This window comes from Loxodonta africana, chromosome 3 (assembly GCF_030014295.1).
Source record: "Loxodonta africana isolate mLoxAfr1 chromosome 3, mLoxAfr1.hap2, whole genome shotgun sequence".
Classification (NCBI taxonomy): domain Eukaryota; kingdom Metazoa; phylum Chordata; class Mammalia; order Proboscidea; family Elephantidae; genus Loxodonta; species Loxodonta africana.
This window is the reverse complement of record NC_087344.1, coordinates 201819965-201840262: the sequence shown is the minus strand read 5'-3', so window position 1 is coordinate 201840262 and position 20298 is coordinate 201819965. Positions and strand designations below refer to the sequence as shown.

General features: G+C 44.7%; 1 protein-coding gene across 1 annotated transcript in view; it reads left to right on the top strand.

Moving 5' to 3' along the window:
- Window positions 1–20298, top strand: part of LMX1A (LIM homeobox transcription factor 1 alpha) — a 246492-nt gene that overhangs the window by 170842 nt on the left and 55352 nt on the right. The window contains exon 3 of the mRNA XM_003415212.3: window positions 3130–3362. Coding sequence (XP_003415260.1) covers window positions 3130–3362 — 233 coding nt within the window. The remainder of the gene's footprint in view (window positions 1–3129; window positions 3363–20298) is intronic.

The following is a 20298-nucleotide window of genomic DNA, read 5'->3' as shown; positions in this document are numbered from 1 at the left end:
GGCTTGGCCACTCTTAGGCCATCAAACTGGTTGGCCTGTATGTAAAAAAATGCTCTTCGGTTTTTCACGTGTCTTGGTTCCTGCCAAGGTGTGGCTCGTTAGCAAAGAAGGTGGCAACATCTCCTTGAATCTGCTCTGAGCCAGCTCCGGTCTGTCTTTGTGTGTGAAGAAGGGAGGCATGTGGAGTCCCATGTTCTAGGAGCTTACTCTGGCCATTCTGTCCATCCTTGCCATCCTCTCTATTCCCCCACCTGACCTTTCCACGTCTAGTGACTCCTCTAGTATGTGGGGACAGGCAGAGACAGTGCTTCTGAGAGATGTTTCTTCCCTCTTATGATACTACTTTAAGAAAGAAAACAACTATTTTGTAAATAGTATAATGAATGTCTATATACCCGGAGATATTTTTTAGGGCACTTTATAGGGTACATTATATCTGTGCTAGTATCAAAGGTCTTCACAAAAGCAGTTGTGAGGCGATTTAAAAAAGAACAAGAGAAAGCGAGATCTGCTTTAAATCTTAGGCATTCATCAACTTTCTGAAACCATTATTGATCCGGAGTGGCAGGGAAAACGGGAGCAACCTTTATTGAACACCTACTATGTGTCAGTTCCCACGCTAGGTAGGTTCTTCACACATGTTATTTCAGGAAGCAAGTGAACAAATTAGATCTATAGGCCAGATCAAATCAACTTTTATTGAATACTCATCATATGAGTGTATACGGGTATTCCATAGGCCTTGTTCTTGAGAACAATACAAGCTATTGCCAGGATAAGTTATAGACATGTGAAAAGTTAAATAATACAGCAAGATTGAATTACTACTTTGAATCAGCAATGTGAATCAATGATCCTAGGACTTTTAGAGCTGGAAGAGCTTGTCTGGCCTCACCTCTTGAACACCAGCCAGGAAACAAAGGTGGAAAGGGACCTAATAACCTGCCTGAGGTCTCTCCAGAGCTAAGAGCAGAACTCAGTCTTCCAGATCCTGCTACTTTTTGAATTATAGTCTTGAAATGTCTCCAGGTAATTGCTAGATGGCCAGCACCAGTAGTCATGTTACAGGGATTCAGAGGAGGGCAGTTGCTTTGGGCTGGGGCAGGGAGACCTAGGCAGAGTTTGAGGAGAAGATGGGAGCTGCTGTGTCCTGAGGGTGGAGTTGGATTCAGTAGCTTAACCAGAGAAGGAAGGGCCTTCCGGGAGAATGGAATGGCACAAACAGGCCCAGAAGCGGGAACCCAGGAATGTTGTATAGAAGAATCCTGACATTATCATCACCCACCTGCTCTGAACACCAGCTCTGGGAACTTTCTCCCACACTGCCCTATTCCTCATTCCTGTGTCCAGCCTCCAAGTTATGGGCTCTGCCACCTGCTCTCCAGCTTCCCGGCAGCTGCATTTGTTCTGAGCTGTATCACTGCTCAGCTGTGCTCCCTCCTGCAACTCTCTAACTCCATTTCCGCTTCACCCTTCGCACTGCCAAGAGTGCCTTTTCCAAAGTATGGCTCTTATGTTAAAAGTCTTTCAGTGACTTCCTATTGCTTGCTGCAAGCATGATGTTCATCTCTTTGGTGACCAGTCTGGCCATGACCTACCTTACCTGCCACCCCACTCAAGGCATCTGGCACCCGACTTGGTGGAGTCACACCGTGCTGTGAGCACACCCTGCACTTTCACCACCTTGTGCCTTCGCACAGGCTGTTCTCTCTGCCTGGAAGGCCTTCTTCTTCTTTGTCCCCAGCCCTTTATGCCTGCCAGCCTGCCTGCCTTCCTGTCTTTGGTTTGACCAAAATTTACCGAATACAGAATAAAATGCAAACCCCCATCTTGCTCCCTGACAGCTAGTTGTTTCCTCCTCTGTGCCCCCATAGCCTTCTGCTTCCCACCCCCCACCAGTACTTTAATTATTTCTGCATGTCTGTCTGTCCCATTAGCCTGATCTCATTTCAGGAAAGGATTTTCTTTTATTCACCTTCACGTTGCTAGTACCCACTATTCTGGCTTGGCATACATAGACACTCTTTAGGTGGTTTGTTGACAATGAAATGAAATAGGAGTTAAGTACCAAAAGATAGAATCAACTCAATCCAGTTGTTCAAAGGCTGGGAAGTTGGTATACGGTTTATCTCTTGAAGTTTATCTTTCCAAGCTTAACTCTTGAAAGCTGGATTACACATCAGAGTTTGTTGAAAACATCCTAAGGCTACAGTCTTTCTTTCACATGCGGATAGGAGTGAGCCCAGGTATCTTTTTATTACAGTAACTGTTGTTTTAAATAATCAGCTCCCCCAGGGATCCTGGGGAGCCTGCCTGACGACAGTCTTAAGACAACCTTTGGGCACCCTGTGTCATAAAAAAAAACATACCAAACATACCCAGGGCATTAGTATAGATGCCCGTCTTCTGGTGGCTCGCACCCTTCTTTCCTTAAACTTTTGATAGAATAACTCAGCTGACTGATTTTAGTTCAGTCTCTTCAGGGAATGACTAGATAACATACATACATAGATACGTAGATACATAGATAGCTGCCCTCAAGTCCACCCTACTCCTGCTAACTTTATGTACAATGCAACAGAATGTGTGTCTTACCTCATCTTCTTCATACTCACTGACACGTTTCAGTCCATCGTGATTATCGTGCCATCCCATCTCATCAAGGGTCCCCCATGCCCTCTCTGGCCTTCTACTTTACCAGACATGATGTCCTTCTCCCTCAGTTGATCCTCCCTAATGATGTGTCCAATGCAAATGAGTTGGATAATGTTCTGTTGTGATCCATAGGGTTTTCATTGGCTAATTTTTTGAAAGTAGATTGCCAGTCCTTTCTTTCTAGTCTGTCTTAGTCTGGAAACTCCACTGAAACTTGTCCACCATGGCTGACCCTGTTGGTATTTGAAGTACCAGTGGCATAGCTTCCAGCATCACAGCAACATGCAAACTGCCACAGTACAACAAACTGACAGGCGTATGGTGGCAGGGAATAAATAACCTGAATTTAAACTATGTTTCATTCCAAGCATCTTGTCCCAGTGCTTGAAGCTTCTTTTGCTGTTGGTTTGGAGGGAGACGGGGTCCAAGCCAGACCTTATTCACGGTGCATGTCCTCACTTTCTCCCCTGCCAGGCTGTTTGCTGTCAAATGTGGGGGCTGCTTCGAGGCCATCGCACCCAACGAGTTTGTCATGCGGGCCCAGAAGAGTGTGTACCACCTGAGCTGCTTCTGCTGCTGTGTCTGCGAGCGGCAGCTCCAGAAGGGCGATGAGTTTGTCCTGAAGGAGGGCCAGCTGCTCTGCAAAGGGGATTATGAGAAGGAGCGGGAGCTGCTCAGCCTGGTTAGCCCAGCAGCCTCAGACTCGGGTGAGTGCCTGTGGTGGGCAGGGGCTGCAGGGGTTTGGGCAGAATGGAGTGGAGGTGGTGGTCTGCACTGCTTCCTCCCTGGAGACCCTGCCATCAGGGCAGCCCAGCTCCGCTGGCAAGGCAGTTCTTTGTATTTCAGGAGCTTTCTTTATCAGCTTGGTGTAATCTCTTATCAGTCAGCTATTACCTGATGGTACTGGGTAACAAATCACTCCCCAGTCCAGGGCATACAACCCTAAGCACTTATTCACAAGTCTGTGGGATAACTGGAGTGACTCTGCTTCAGTCTGAAGGTTTTCAAGTCAGCTAGGGTTGGCTGATCTCAGCTGAGATTAGCTCCAGGCTATAGACCATGCTCAGGTCTGCTCTGCATGATTGATTCCGGGGTCCAGGTTCAAGGAAGAGCAGCTACAGGGCATGATCATCTCCTACCAATGGCGGAGGTGTAGGAAGGCAAGTCCAATCACACAGGTGCACTTAAAGTCACATCATGGCTGCTAATACCCCATTGGACAAGGCAGGTTACATGGCCAAACCCAAAGTCACCAAAGTGACTTGAGTTGATTCTAACTCATAGCGACCCTATAGGACAGAGTAGAACTGCCCCATAGGGTGTCCAAGGAGCAGCTGGCAGATTTGAGCTATCAATGTTTTGGTTTAGCAGCTGAGCTCTTAACCAATGTGCCACCAGGGCTCCACCCAAAGTCAAGGGAGGAGAAATACACTCCATGCACCACAAAACCCTGGCAGGGTATAGATATATAATACTATTAAAGGAGCATGAAGAATTGGAACCAATAGTTCAGTCTACCACAGTCACTTAACTCATCTGTCAAGTGCGAAAGATGGAACCTAGCCAAGGCTTAGCAGATCACATAAAGAAAGGAGCTAGAATGTATTCATTCCTCCTCTTCACCACCCACCCAGCTCTCACCCCTCACTGTGTTTGAGGTGAGGGGGAAGAGGGGACATAGGAGAGGCACAGTGATTTTATAGAGCAGGCTTCACTATGCCAGAGAAACTAAATTAATTCAGTACTGTGCAAATTCAGCACAGAGTGCCATTCCAGGGTGTTAGTCCACACAGGGCAGCCTTTGTCTCAGCTGCATCTCCATTTTCCCCCAAGAATCTGTGAGACGCAATGAGGTGATATCCGCGTGAACTCGGAAGATTTTGCAGTCTTCTGGGACCCTGCTTGCAGCCTTAAGCAAGCTGACACAAGGACAATCTCAACTCCTGCTGGGCCCATTGGCCTTAGTTTTCCTGGATTTATTTATTTTTTTGAGGGAAAATCTCTCCTTTCCAGGAGCGCTGCCACCAACACATTGACTGTCTCCTTCTGGGTAATTGGCCCAATTCCAAACCGAACTTCATGGCCTCCACTTGGTATAAGAAGGGCACCTCATCCTGTCATTTCCCTTCAGGTGTCTTGCTGTGCCCGCCCACTTAGGCCTCCTTCTCTGGAATATGGCAAATTCCTAAAGGGCTTAGGTGCTATGGTGATCAGAAAGCCAGCATGACCTTAAAAAGGCAAGTACACCCAGAGGGACATACCATTCTTTCTCACGTGGAAATAAATGCTGTGGTCTACCTTTCTTGGTATACCATTGTGTGGGGCTTGATTGCTAAGTTATCCAGTTGTCCCCTGTGTTAAAGGCATATGGATTTTAATTGACTACAAAGTCAGTATGAAGCATTAATGTATTGTTATCATTAAACCCTGACCCACCCCTACTGCCAAAAAAGAAGACAAAAATGAAGAAAGCTGGTCTAGGCAGCTTTAACAGCAGTATAATGCCCAGAGTAAGAGACCTGCAACAGGCCCTCCTTGCTGACCACATTTTCAGCAATTTTCAATTCTGGACATTTCTTTTGGAGACTAGTGTTGACAAACTTTAGCTTTCTGTTCACTCATTCTTATATTCATTCAGTAGACATATCTTTTTTTTTTAAATTATACTTTAGATGGTTTACAGAACAAACTAGCTTCTCAGTAAACAGTTAGTACACATATTGTTTTATGACATTGGTTAACACCCCCACGACATGTCAGCACTCTCCCTTCTTGATCTTGGGTTCCCTATTACCAGCTTTCTTGTCCCCTCCTGCCTTCTAGTCCTTGCTTCTGGGCTGTTGTACCCTTTTAGTCTTCTTTTGTTTTATGGGCCTGTCTAATCTTTGGCTGAAGGGCGAACCTTGGGAGTGACTTCATTACTGAGCTAAAAGCGTGTCTGGATGCCATACTCTCGGGGTTTCTCCAGTCTCTGTCAGGCCAGTAAGTCTGGTCTTTTTTTTTGTGAGTTAGAATTTTGTTCCACATTTTTCTCCAGCTCTGCCCGGGACCTGCTATTGTGATCCCTGTCAGAGCAGTCAGTGGTGGTAGCCCAGCACCATCTTGATATTCTGGACTCATTCTGGTGTAGGCCGTGGTAGATGTGGTCCATTAGTCCTTTGGACTAATCTTTCCCTTGTGTCTTTAGTTTTCTTCCTTCTCCCTTGCTCCCAAAGGGGTGAGACCAGTGAAGTATCTTAGATGGCTGCTTACAGGCTTTTAAGACCCCAGGCGCTACTCATCGATGTAGATTAGAACATTTTCCTTATAGACTATGTTATGCCAATTGAGCTAGATGCTCCCCAAGACCATGGTCCTCACAGCCCTCAGCCCAGTGATTCAGTCTTTTGGGAAGTTTGGATGTGTCTATGGAGCTTCCATGACCTTGCCTTGTACAAGTTGTGCTGGCTTCCCCAGTATTGTGTACTGTCTTTACCCTTTACCAAAGTTACCACTTATCTATTGTCAATAGACATATCTTGAGGGTTTGCTTTATGTCAGGGCATGGAATCATGATATGAATGATAGGGATGGTATAGGGAGGTCACATAACTGTGTGAAATGAAGGAATCATAAATGTTTAGACTAGAAAAGTGAAGACCAAATAAGGACATAACTCAAAAAAAGAAAAAAAAAAAAAATTGCCGTCGAGTCAATTGCAACCCACGGTGACCCTATAGGACAGAGTAGAATTGTCCCATAGGGTTTCCAAGGAGCAGCTGGTGGATTCTAACTGCCAACCTTTTGATTAGCAGCTTTATCACTTAACCACTGCACTACCAGAGCTCTGTTTGGACCCAGCCAATTTTTTTCTGTCTTCAGAGAGGAGAATTAGAATTCATTTATTCAATTATTCAGTGAGATCATTGAGTACTTATACTATAGATAGAGAGGTATAGGGAGCAGCTTTGACTCATCACAGGGGATGTCAGAGTGCCATTCTTATCATTAGATCTAACAGAGTGAAACTACTCAAGAGAGAGACGCTCCCCACCCCCGCTTGGTGGAGCTAATGTTGAGGGGTTGAGGGAAGATACTAGAATACCTTTGTTGTCCCTTTCAAATCTGAGAATCTGTGGTAGGTTTTACAGCTTTAAATGAAGAGACATTTCAGAATCAGAATCAAATATTTTGAAATCTACTGTCTGTACCACTCATTTCATCATTTATATAAATGCTGCTGTTCTGCACCATAAAATGTTTCGTGTGCCAAAGCCTGCCTCACTAATGAGAGGACAGGCTTCTGGAGACCAGGGTTCTAGCTTTTAATTCCTTTGTTCCCTTCACAATGCTTAGCGTGCCGCCAGGGGAAGAGTAAGTGACCAACAAATACCTAATGAGCTGAATTAAATCTTCACAGAAAGAAGTCTACCTCATCTTAGGGGTTTATAAGAAGCAAACAGTTTTAGAACCTGTCCCAAGAGAAATAGAGTTTCTCTTCTCGTTTCTGTCCCGAGCGTTTTACATATTGTAGGTGCTTGATAAGTATTTGTTGAGTGAATGATTGAATGGCCTGTCATCTTTACAATTTTTATCAATGGCTCAGATGAAGACACAGAAGGCAGATTTATTCGATTGGCAGATGACACAAACCTGGCAGGGAACGCTGGTGTCACAGCTGATACTCCCAAGGTTCAAAAAGATTTTGACATGCTGACAGAACACCACAAAGTCATTGAGATGAAATCTAGCCACTGGGCTCCAAAACTCAACTGTAGGAGTGTGAAATGGGGCCTGTCCTGATGAAATTTAATGTGGGGATTTTAGCTGGCCATAAAGCCAATAGGAGGCAGAAGGATGTTTGCTGCGTTAATAGAACTATAGTGTCCCTAATATGTAGTTAAATAAAAAAACCAAACACGTTGCCATTGAATCAATGCCAACGCATAATGATGCTATAGGACAGAGTAGAACTCTCCCATCCAGTTTCCAAGGAGTAGGTGGTGGATTCAAACTGCTGACATTTTGGTTAGCAGCTGAGCCCTTAACCACTGTGCCAGCAGTGAGCTCTAGGGCTGCTTAAATCTACGTCTTTAGAGTCTGTGGTTTTATTATGCTGACTGATCTGACTTTTACGAGAGCACATGGCACCTTCACGGCTATATAGGAAACCAAACTCAGGGGATCTTACCTGCTGAATGCTTCTTTTTTGGTGTGGCTCAGCCTCTTTGGTCTTGGTCCCTTTGCCAGGGGCCTGGAAGCAGCCTCCCAAGCAGAGGAATGGAATTTGTAGCCAGAGTCAGATGACTTTTCTGGACTTGCTGGGTAACATGTCAAGATTCCATGGCCTCCAGGAAGAGACTCAGCAACAGTCATGGCTGTGCTCTTGCCCTCGACTGGAGAACCCAGGCTCTTGCCATTGGTAAGGCACATCAGAGGTTGTCCCGTTCATACTCCTGCGAGATGCTCACGTAGTCTCTGTTTGGGTATCTCCAAGATGGGGGGCACTTGACCCCAAAGTCTGAGTGTGGGTTGTCGGAATTGTTTTTTTAAGTCCCAAAGTCTGCCTCCCTGTGTAATCTTAACGCTTGGTTTAGGTTCTACTTTCAGGAACTTACCGAACCTGTCACTACACGTGTCAGCCCTTTAAATTGATGGCGGAGTTCCTGATACCCCTGCGGCTTCTCTTTCTAGTTCTCCCCGTTCTTCCAATTATCCCTTATATGAGACTTTTTGTTCTATCTGTAATAATACTACAGTATATTTTAAGGGGAAGGGAGTGTACTTTTTAACATGTGATCTGAAGTACCTGTTGCTGTCAAGTCGATTCTGACTCATAACAACCCTTTAGTACAGAGAACTGCCCCCACAGGATTTCCAAGGCTGCAATCCTTATGGGAGCAGATTGCCACATCTTTCTCCTGCAGAGTGGCTGGTGGGTTCCAACCACCAACCAGGGTTCCTTGTGATCTGAACTAGCACAGTGCCACTTGTCATGGATATCATATTCTATTGATTGCTTGTGATCTGAACTAGCACAGTGCCACTTGTCATGGATGTCATTATTCTATTGATGTAGTCCATGATATCATAAGCTTTTTTGACCTGGAGTGGGAGAACGGGTTCAGGAACTGGCTGTGGGCAATGACGACTGCTGGCTGGTCCACGTTGTGTTTCTTAATTTTCTACCCCTCTTATTTTCACATTTTCTTTTAAAATCTGAGGTCATCTGAGAGCCTCCTGTGCTGTATTTAAAAGAAAAAAAAAGTTTTATTTTGAAATAAACTTTTGGATTCAAAGAATAGTTTCAAAAGTAGTGTGACAGTTCTTGTATGCCCTTCATCCAGCTTCCCCTAATGCCACCATTTTTCATAGCCATGACATATTTATCAAAACTAAGAAATTGATATTGATACAGCACTATTTTTTTTCCCCAGTTTTTTCACTGGTGTGCTTTATCTGTTCAGAATCTACTCCAGGAACCACGTTGTATTTAATGTGCAGCTATTTTTTATGTTAAATCACCTTCCTTTTTTTTTCCTGTTTGGGATCACTGATAAGTGTCTAGCCAGGATTTCATTTTTTTCCCGTTCTTCAACAGTGTGTCTTTTGTGTGTTAGCATCTCTCACTTTTTTTTTTTTGCTTAATTTTTTTTGGGTTCATTTGTTTACCCTTTAAAATTTTTCTTTCCTGAAGACCAGGATGCATTTTAGATTATGTCTAAGTTTAGTCCTTGGCCGTGATTTTCTCCCAAGGTTCAAATCATCACATCCATTGGGTTTACCAGTTTTTCCTTGTTGGTCAGCCCAAAGTCCAAGAGTAGCTGGGCCCTGCATGCCTTCCTTTATCGTCTGAGAGTTGATACTGTCAGCAGGGCAAGTCAGGGCTATTTCAGGCACTCTGCTATTATAGAAGGATTTTCCCAGAGGAAGCCTAGTTCTTGAAATCCCCATCATGACAGTCCCTTTATATAAAGGAGGTTTTGTGTTTGGAATTAACACAGCAATTCCATGGCATCTGTTTATCGGGTAGTCTGGCCTGCACTATGAGGTTTATGCTGCTTTTCTCCTTGTGTTTTGCACTCACCTGGCCCTAGCCAAGTGCCAGATACGTAATAGGCATTCAGTAAATGTCTGCTTATTGGGTGTATAAATCAATTTTTTCCTGATCATATTAGCCTCGGAAGTCCTTAGCAGAGAACCACTGACCTCGAGCATGACTTTCTTCTTAATGGAGCCAGAAAGGGGATTCCGATTTGTGAATCTTTCTTAATTTTCCTCGGGACATGGGATGTTGCTGCTTCAGAAGACCCAGGTACTCCTTCTCCTTTTCTCCTGAGTCAGGTTCATCACCCACTGGCATTTTAGATACTGGTCTTAATTTCCTTCTCCAACCTTGGAACTGATTGTTTCCTGGACTCGTTACAAAATTATTCCTTTTAATCAATCCTTGGAACTCTTCTTGTTCTCCAGTAAATGAGAATATAAAGAGGTAGCAGTTTCTTCACTAGTTCTGGAAAATGCCTGTCTTCTGGGATTATTCTAGGCAGAAAATAGCCGTGAATTTTAAATTGCAAAAAGAAGAGAAGTAGTCAGCAGGAGGCGTGAGGAAGCCTCATGCTCCACACGGTCATGCAGAGAGCTTGGGATCCACAGTTAGGCTTGGGTTTGAGTGTTACCCTGTACTCACAAGCAGTGCGAGCTTGGGCAAATCACTTCCCCTCGCCAGGACTCTAGTTCCTAATCAGTAAAAGAGGGGTTATAATATCGCCTTCATGAGTTGCTATAAGAACTCAAAAAATAATGCATAGCAAGAACTTGGTACTGGTTTGCTGCCTAGTACATGGCAGTTATTTACCATTTTTTTAGCATGGGGTCTAATGTACTTTTGGGTGGCTCATAGCTCATAAGCTTCTTTCTCCAAAGAGCCATCATTTCACAAATATCTCATCTTCTGTCTTTGCTCTTCTAGATTAGATACCCTGACATAGCTGACCTGGGGCATCTCAGGCACACAGACATCATTTTGGGGGATCCAGGTACATGACCTGGATGTGGATCGATTTATACGAAGGCCTGCATGTCTCAGAGGTGCTTCCCAGTTTCTGAGCATTAGAGCTCGAGACTGAGGACACTCCAGCCAGGGATAAGCCAGAATAAGATCTTAATAAGAACAAGACCAGGAGGAGACGGTCTTACAGTCACTTATGGGACTTATTAGAAATTTCAAGCAAGAATGGGATGGTTTTCTCTAATTCAGCTCCTGCCTTTTTATAGACAAGGAAACTGAGGTTGGAGTAGTTATGATCTGAGCTGTTTTGCATGCCTGTGTGTCTTCTTATTCCTGAGAATAGCATTTTTTTTAGAATAGAGTTTTTCTGGGGGTGCATCTCTCTGTGCCACTTGGTCTGAGGGTGCTGGTGTGTCTCCCATCTTTGAATGAATTGCTTCTGGCGTGAATTAGACTTCTCTCCCACAACATCGATCTTTGAATACAGAAAGGGTATTGAACCTGACAGTTACCAGTTAGTGAATACCCTGTACCGCTGAGGCCAAAGTCACTATTTCTATCCCTTTATCAGCCCGTTCACTTTGCTCTTTCACATACGGTAATCTACTTAGTTTCTTCCTAGTGGCCACCTTAACCTGTTGCCATTGAGTCAATTCCGACTCATAGCGACACAATGGGCAGAGTGGAACTGCCCCGTAGGGTTTCCAAGGAGCAGCTGGTAGATTTGAACTGCCGACTTTTTGGTTAGCAGCTGAGCTCTTAACCACTGTGTCGCCAGGGCTCCTGGTCCTTTAATTCAACGGACATCCTTACAGACACCTGCATTGTGTCAGGCTCTGTGCTAAATGCTGTGCTTTAGTTGCAGAAAAGGAAGGGCAAAGGAGCGTTAGTGAATAATGAGCAGGACAACTGAGAAAAACAAAACAAACCACAAATGCTGAGAGGTTGGCGGTTCTAACCCACCCAGTGGGTTGCCTGGGAGAAAGACCTGGTGATCTGCTCCTGTAAAGATTACCCTGTTACAGATTGCTGTCGAGTCAATTCCGACTCCTAGAGACCCAATAGGACAGAGTAGAAATGTCCCCCAGGGTTTCCCAGGAGCACCTGGTAGATCCAAACTGCTGACCTTTTGGGTTGGCAGGCTTAACTCTTAACCACATACCACCAGGGTTTCCCCCATAAAGATTCTAGCCTATAAAACCCTAAGGGGCGGTCCTCTGTCACATGGGGTGGCTAGGAGTTGAAATCAACTCCACAGCACCAGACACAACAACAACAAATGTCAGAGGGGCTGAGAGATAGGAAAGGGACATAGTATGGGGGTGGGTCTTGTCATTCTTTAAGAAGGAAGTAGGCGAGAAAGGTCTGTACCATTAAAAAAAAAAAAAAAAGCAACAAAACTTTGAGCAGGTATTGGAATTATTCTGATAAACATTACATTTGTGAAGAAATGTATTTGTCATATTTTAAATTTTCCTCTAAAGCAGTGTTTTTCAAAAGACTCTCCTCTTTTTCTTAGAAAATTGTACCCATAAAAAAAAAAAGTAAAAATATACTTGTTTTTATCATGACCTAGTATGCAATTCATATGTGCGTGTATGAAATAAAAGTTTCAACACTTCAGTGGACTTACTGCATGCCTTCTGTACTGATATTTTTATTCTATTTATTTTTAATGCTGGTCTAAGCCCACTGTATTAATTTCATAACCTACTGATAGATCGTGGCCTGGAGTTTGAAAAATACTCCTATAAAGATCAATTAGTAGCCCCTGGGTGGTGCAAATGGTGAAGCGCTCAATTGCTAGCCAAAAGGTTAGTGGTTCAAATTACTCAGCAGCACCTTGGAAGACACGCTTGGCAGTATCTTTCTGAAAAGTCTCAGCCTTCAAAATCCTGTGGAGCAGTTCTACGCTGCCCATGTGGGGTCACTATGAGTTGGAATCAACTCAATGGCAACTAGCAACAACGAAAGGGCAACCACTTAGAAATCAGAGGGACCAATCCCTGGAGAAGGGTATCATGCTTGGTAAAGTAGAGGGTCAGCAAAAAAGAGGAAGACCCTCAATGAGATGGATTGACACAGTGGCTACAACAATGGGCTCAATCATAGCAATGATTGTGAGGCTGGCGCAGGACCAAACAGTGTTTCGTTCTGTTGTGCGTAGGGTCGCTATGAGTCCAAACCGACTCAATGGCACCTAACAACGACAACTTAGAAACCTATCCCCAGATTTTGGAATTGGTATAAATTCCCCAACTTTCAAGCCAATAATTATATTTTCATCTTCTACACATGCCCATATGTGTTAGGTGCTGAGAATAAGACCAAAGACACAAGCTATTGCTGGCCCCAAGACTTGGCATGGTGCCCTGCATATAGTAAACATGCAATAATTGTTATCTGTGTTTATTGTTGTTACCATTCTTAAGGAGACATGAAGAGCACATATATTTATATCATGTCTAGCACAAAGGTCTTTGTGAACATTTTCTGCTTTATTAATCTGAAGTCTCTGGATGGAAGGCAAGAGGTGGTTATAATTGCCTGCACTTTTCAGGTTGCTTTCAAAATCAACAATTTTGTCTTTTGTTAATATCACAGCCATAAAGTTGACTATTATTTGTTGCCCTCAGCCTGTGGCTCAGCACTTCTTTTCTGTACTGAACCCTTGCCTTCTAGTGTATTTGTTTTGTCTTGATAATGTGGATGGAGAAATAAAGACACAGGATACTCAAGCCAGGGATAAGCCAGAATAAGAACTTAATTCTACCAATTACTGAGCCAGGACACTTGATACTGAGATGCGGAGGTGCAACCCTTGCTGTAATTACAAGTTGGGTAAAGTTTATCTTTGGTGCTTGGAAATTTACAGGCAAACAAAGCAGAGATTCAGACAATGCATGATTTCATTTCCATTGACTGTGACTTATTTTTGGATATGTCTTCACACTTAATCATTTTGATTAGAATGAATAATTAAAAACCATATCTAAAATTAGTGGCAGTGGCTTCAAAGCATACCTAAGAAGTAATAGTGTACTATGTGGAATTTATTTCGCCTGCACAGTCCTTGTAAGAAAAACCAGCCAAGTGGACAATTGACGGTTGTGACTTTTAAGTGACGATGATGATGTTAACAATTACTGAGCCCTTTCTCTGCACAGAACACTGTGTTAAGCACTCTACATGAATTAACTAAGTTAACCTTCATGTCAGGTTTATGAGGAAGGTAATGTTATGATTATTCCCGTTCTACAGATGAGGAAGATGAAGCACAGAAAATTAGCAACTTGTTTAAGGTCCTACAGCTAGTAAGTGAAAGAGCCAGAATTTGAACCTAGGCAGTCTAGCTACGGAGCCACGGAGCCTGCTCCTTAAGCACTATGCAATTAGGAGCCCTGGTGGCACAGTGGTTAAGAGCTTGGCTGCTAACCAAAAGGTCAGCAGTTCACATCCACCAGCCGCTCCTTGGAAACCATATGGGAGCAGCTCTACTCTGTCCTGTAGGGTCTCTATGAGTGAGAGGTGACTCGATGGCAACGGGTTTGGTTTTTGGTTTGTGTTGCCTAGTGGATAAAAACATACATGTATTAAAATAGACCTCATGTTTCGTTGTCACGTTTCCCAGACAGCTCTTCCTGGCTGGCTATGGCAGTGCTCCAGGTACTCAGTAGGACTTCCTACCTGAGAGACCCGCAGTGAAGAACCTTTTCACGTGTAATCAAAGCAAGGAAAACAAGGCTGTCTGAACTAACACTCCCTTTCAAAATCAGTCCCAAGTTCACCTTCTGTTCTAACCTCCAGTTTCTCCTTCATAACTGATCACTATCACTGTACTTCTCCTGGGCACCTGGTCTAAGGAAGTAGGAGGCTTTGAAGGGTCCCAAGACAACATGATGTTTGAATGTGAAGTACATTAAAAGTACATTACACAACCCAATCAAAAAGCAGGCAAAGGATATGAACACGCACTTCACTAAAGAAGATATTCAGGCAGCTAACAGATACATGAGAAAATGCTTTCGATCATTAGCCATTAGAGAAATGCAAATTAAAACTACGATGAGATTCCATCTCACTCCAACAAGGCTGGCATTAATCCAAAAAACACAAAATAATAAATGTTGGAGAGGCTGCGGAGAGATTGGAACTCTTATACACTGCTGGTGGGAATGTAAAATGGTACAACCACTTTGGAAATCTATCTGGTGTTGTCTTAAAAAGTTGGAAATAGAACTACCATGCAACCCAGAAATCCCACTCCTCGGAATATACCCTAGAGAAATAAGAGCCTTCACACGAACAGATATATGCACACCCATGTTTATTGCAGCTCTGTTTACAATAGCAAAAAGCTGGAAGCAACCAAGGTGTCCATCAACGGATGAATGGTTAAATAAATTATGGTATATTCACACAATGGAATACTACGCATCAATAAAGAACAGTGAGGAATCTGTGAAACATTTCATAACATGGAGGAACCTGGAAGGCATTATGCTGAGTGAAATTAGTCAGAGGCAAAAGGACAAATATTGTATAAGACCATTATTATAAGATCTTGAGAAATAGTATAAACTGAGAAGAACACATTCTTTTGTGGTTATGAGGGGGGGAGGGAGGGAGGGTGGGAGAGGGTTATTTACTGATTAGTTAGTAGATAAGAACTACTTTAGGCGAAGGGAAGGACAATACTCAATACAGGGAAGGTCAGCTCAACTGGACTGGACCAAAAGCAAAGAAGTTTCTGGGATAAACTGAATGCTTTGAAGGTCAGCGGAGCAAGGGTGGGGGTTTGGGGACTATGGCTTAAGGGGACTTCTAAGTCAACTGGCAAAATAATTCTATTATGAAAACATTCTGCAACCCACTTTGAAGTGTGGCGTCTGGGGTCGTAAATGCTAACAAGTGGCCATCTAAAATGCATCAATGGGTCTCAACCCACCTGGATCAAAGGAGAATGAAGAACACCAAGGTCACACGGTAACTGAGCCCAAGAGACAAAAAGGGCCACATGAACTAGAGACTTACATCATCCTGAGGCCAGAAGAACTAGATGGTGCCCGGCCACAACCAATGACTGCCCTGACAGGGAGCACAACAGAGAACCACTGAGGGAGCAGGAGATCAGTGGGATGCAGACCCCAAATTCTCATAAAAAGACCAGAGTTAATGGTCTGACTGAGACTAGAAGATTCCTGGTGGTCATGGTCCCCAAACCTTCTGTTGGCCCAGGACAGGAACCATTCCCGAAGACAACTCATCAGACATGGAAGGGACTGGACAACGGGTTGGAGAGAAATGCTGATGAAGAGTGAGCTACTTGTATCAGGTGGACACTTGAGACGGTGTTGGCGTCTCCTGTCTGGAGGGGAGATGGGAGGGTAGAGAGGGTTAGAAACTGGCAAAACGGTCATGAAAGGAGAGACTGGAAGGAGGGAGCGGGCTGACTCATTAGGGGGAGAGTAAGTGGGAGTATGGAGTAAGGTGTATAAAAGCTTATATGTGACAGACTGACTTGACTTGTAAACTTTCACTTAAAGCACAATAAAAATTATTTTAAAAAAAGTACATGTTACTTTAAAAGTACATAGCTACACTATCTTGTTTATCTTTATAATTACTCAGCTTAAACTTCTCTTCCTGCTCCTGTGGCTTGTTTGATGGTAACAGGAAAACCTGGTTGACCTTTTTGTCCAGATGAGAGGTGTCAGTAGTGCAAATCACGGCAGTGCAGTAAATGGGTCGATACCAAGACTTCTACTAAAAGGGTACATCTCCAGGCTGACCCGCAGCGTCTTGCCATCTGTAGTAGATGTAAACCTACTCTCAGAAGAAAATGAGCTTGGAAGCTTTTCCAGAGGCAGTGATGACATGGGGCCTGACCCCCACCTTCCTAATGTGTCTTCTTTGAGTGCGATGGTGTGACTCTGCAGCAGGACTGGTGGATGTTGGAAGTATCGTCTGGCCGTGCAGAGCCGACCCACCACTTTGACCCTTCATTACCTGAGCTGAATGACCAGGGCCTCACCATCTCTCACTCTCGTGTAGTAAAGGAGGAGGCAGATGAGGGGAAGGCTCTGGGCCTCTTGCACTGACATTCCAGCCATGCCCAGAAACTTTCAGCTCCCACCCAGGAGGTTCCAAGATGAAGCCAAACATGCTTTAGGTCATTTACTGAGCAAACAGAAGACTCACCTCCAACACTTTCCTAAGCTGTGGTGTCAGTGACCAAGGGAAAACTCCCAAGTCCAGTTTACTGAGGGTAGGTGGCAAACCAGCTTATGGCTTCCTCTGAGTACTTGGGTAAAAAAACAAACAAACAAACAAACAAAACTGGGTAATCTAAGAACCATTTGGATTTGTAGTGGTCCATATCTGGGTTTGTACACTGGGAGGCAGAAGCAGAGATTTGGAATGAGGTGTGTGTATATGTGTGTGCACGAGTGCGTGCAAATGTTACAGGAGGCCAGTAGGCCCAGCTGTTGTTCAAAGTAAGAGTCCAAGTATTTCTTCTTAGGAAATTATGAGCATGGCACAGCAGTGACTGAACCAACTCAGCATCCGTTCCACCCACAGTAGTTTGCTGAGTGTCTGTATCAGGCAAGGATTGGGTTTGGGATTTGGGGAATATATCATAGTGTATGAAGTTTGACTATTCGGCAAATATCTTTGAGCACTGACTACATAACAGGCCTATTTTTGGTGCTGGAGTTATACTTCTGCTCTCATGAAGGTTACAGTCTAGTGGAGGGAGACAGTTAGTAGCCGAATAAACAGATAAGCACGATTATATGCTTAAGTGAGGGTTAACCTTCAAAGAAGTCTCCCTACAAGACGTATTCTATTCATGCATTAAAAAAAAATATTGAATCAACTGTGAAGTGGGCCTTGGGGATTTAACTGGTCTGGGGTGCAGCCTGGGGTTCTGGATTCTTGAAAGCCCCCTAGGTGGTTCTAAAGTGCAGCCACGTTTGAGTGCCACCGTCCCAGAAGCTAAAGCTCAGGAGTCAGAGTTAGGGTAGCACCTCTAACAGCTGTTCTTCCCAGCTGCAGAGCTTTGGTGCTGAACCAGGGAGATCTTGGAGTCAACACAGCGAAGAATTTTTTTTTTTTTTTTAACCTTCAGCAAGCCGGTATAGACTTGCCAGATTTATCGAACAAAAACACAGGACATGTAATTAAGTTTGAATTTCAGAAAAACAACAAATTTTTTAATGTAAGGATGTGCTGTGCAAGATTTGGGACATAATTTTGCTGAACAAAAATTATCTGTCATTTAACTGAAATTCAAATGGAACAGCCCGTTTTGTATTTTATTTGGCAGCTCTATATATAGTGAAGGTCTGTGGGTTACAAACAGGGCTTGGTGCTGGAGCCTGCAATGTTAGATTAGGTAGGCAGATATAAGGGGGGGAGGATATAAGAGAGAGAGAGAAGTCCCCAAGGATAGATTAGATAGATAAAGGGGGGGGGGGTGGGAGAGATAGGAGCCTGCGAGGGTAAAAAAGGGGGAAGGGGAGGGAAGGGGAATAAAAGCGAGGAAGAACGAAGGAAGGGAGGGAGGGAGACAGGAAGGAAAGAAAGAAGGGAGGAAGGAAGAAAGGAAGGAAAGAACGCAGGCAGGAAGGACATTTTCAAGTCACCCGTGTCTCCATTTCCCGTGTGTACGTGGGCTTGGCCCCAAGGGCACCGAGGCTTCCCACTCCTGGGCCTTAGAAGAAAGGCAGCGAGTGGGAATTCCCCGTTACCTTGGCAACTCCCTCCTGCTGTTTGCTCCAAACAGTTTGCATTACACCCCTGCTAGGCAGTCATCAGCCCATTTTCTTTTCTTTCTATCTTTTATTTTCCCTCTCAGCACTCAGGCTGCAGGCAGCCCCGGGCGGGTGCGGTGAGGCCCGGCCCCTCCGTGCCAGTGGGATCCGGGCGAAGCTGGCCGGGCTGGGGGAGCGGGTGTCAGGCTCCCGGGACCCGCCGCGGAGCGCGAGGTGCGCTGCGCTCCGAGCCTGGGCGCTGCTGCATTCAGCCGTGTGCATTTTGACTGCTCTTCAAAGACCCTTTAGAAATGTAAGAGGGTGAGCGCAGAAACCCACACGGACAGCAGTTTTATGAGAAAATGCAGATAAAGAGCTCGGCGGTAGGGCCATATGTTCCCCATAATCTCCAAAGCCGTCACTTCAATTAGAGCCTCCCCTGAGTTCTAATGCCCAATCCTGAGTAAACAAGCCGCTCTGAAAGAAGAACTCGGTTTCCAATTAAAAGTGTACTAACATTTCTCCTTCCCTTAATTCCCGCTGAGCAAAGCCCCGCGCGGGTGGAGGCGCGCCCGGGTCGCGGCGAGGTCGCTGCCGGTCCGGGCCGCGCTGCGCCGCCGCCGTTCCCAGGTGACGTCAGGCGGGCCCGGGATTAGGGCGCTCCCCGCGCTCCCCGCGCCGCTCCGCAGAGTTAATTAAAAGTAATGCCAAGCTAAATCCGCCGGCTCTCTGAGGCGCAGCCGCGCCTTCGGGCCTGCCTTCGAGAGAGGGCTTTCCGAAGCAGGTGCTGGGCGTGTGTGTGCAGACCTTCCCCCATTCCACACACGCATGCACGCAGAAGGAGACCGACTGACAGACAGACATGTCACCTGAATGCTTTCGTTCTGGCTCTCAGAGCCGTGAGCCCTGGTTTGGTTTTAGCTCCTGTCTTCTGCAGTAATGTGCCACAGATCACACTTGCTGCACGCCACCCCCTTCCTTTGTGCCCCAAATTGAGAATCCTAAGGGCATAAATAAATGGTAGCCAGACGAGAGGTTATTTAAACATCATTAAAGCAACTTAACACCTCTTGGCATCCTTGAGGAGCTCTTTAAAGTGCTGAACCTGAGCCTCACAGGCCCTTCAACCTTTCCATTATGGAATTCTGGGACGTTGGCTTCCATTGATGTTTTCTGGTCAGCAGAGCTGGTCGGAATTTGCCTGGTTTCAGCTGGGAGAGTGATTGATAGATTAACTTTCTGGCCTACTCTCTATGCCATGAAAGAATCAAAGAATTGAAGCCATTATCTGAAAAATTCCAGAAACATCAACAGGCACAAAACCCTCACTAGATTATTCAAATGCAAATGGTTTTCCTTCTTTCATGAATTATCTGCCCAAGTAATTAGTTCAGTTTTCAGTTTGGCCTTGGTGGTGAAGACCTCAGAGAATTAGTTTCACTAAGTCCAGGACTGTTTGTTTATTCCTTACTCTGATTGATGTTAACTAAATTAAATTGAGGCCAGTGCAGCAAACATTTTGAGGGGCTATCTGTCAGATGCTGTGTTAGGTACTGGTGATTACAAAAGAAAGAGAAAACAACCTCTATTTTCCAGGCACTCGGGGTCCTCAGTGGGTAAGAACATCCTGTGACAAAGTAGCTGCAATGAAATATCACGTACATGTATGGTACAGTAGGGATACAAAGTGCTATAGAAAAGGAGCAATAATTTATTTGGGGGTGTTCATACATTTATATAGGAGTCCCTGGCTGGCACAGTTAAGCACCTGACTACTAACCACAAGGTTGGGGGTTTGAATCAACCAGAGGTGCCTTAGGGGAAAGGCCTGGTGATCTGCTTCCAAAAGGTCACACCTTGAAAACCCTATGGAGTAGTTTTACCCTGCACACATTG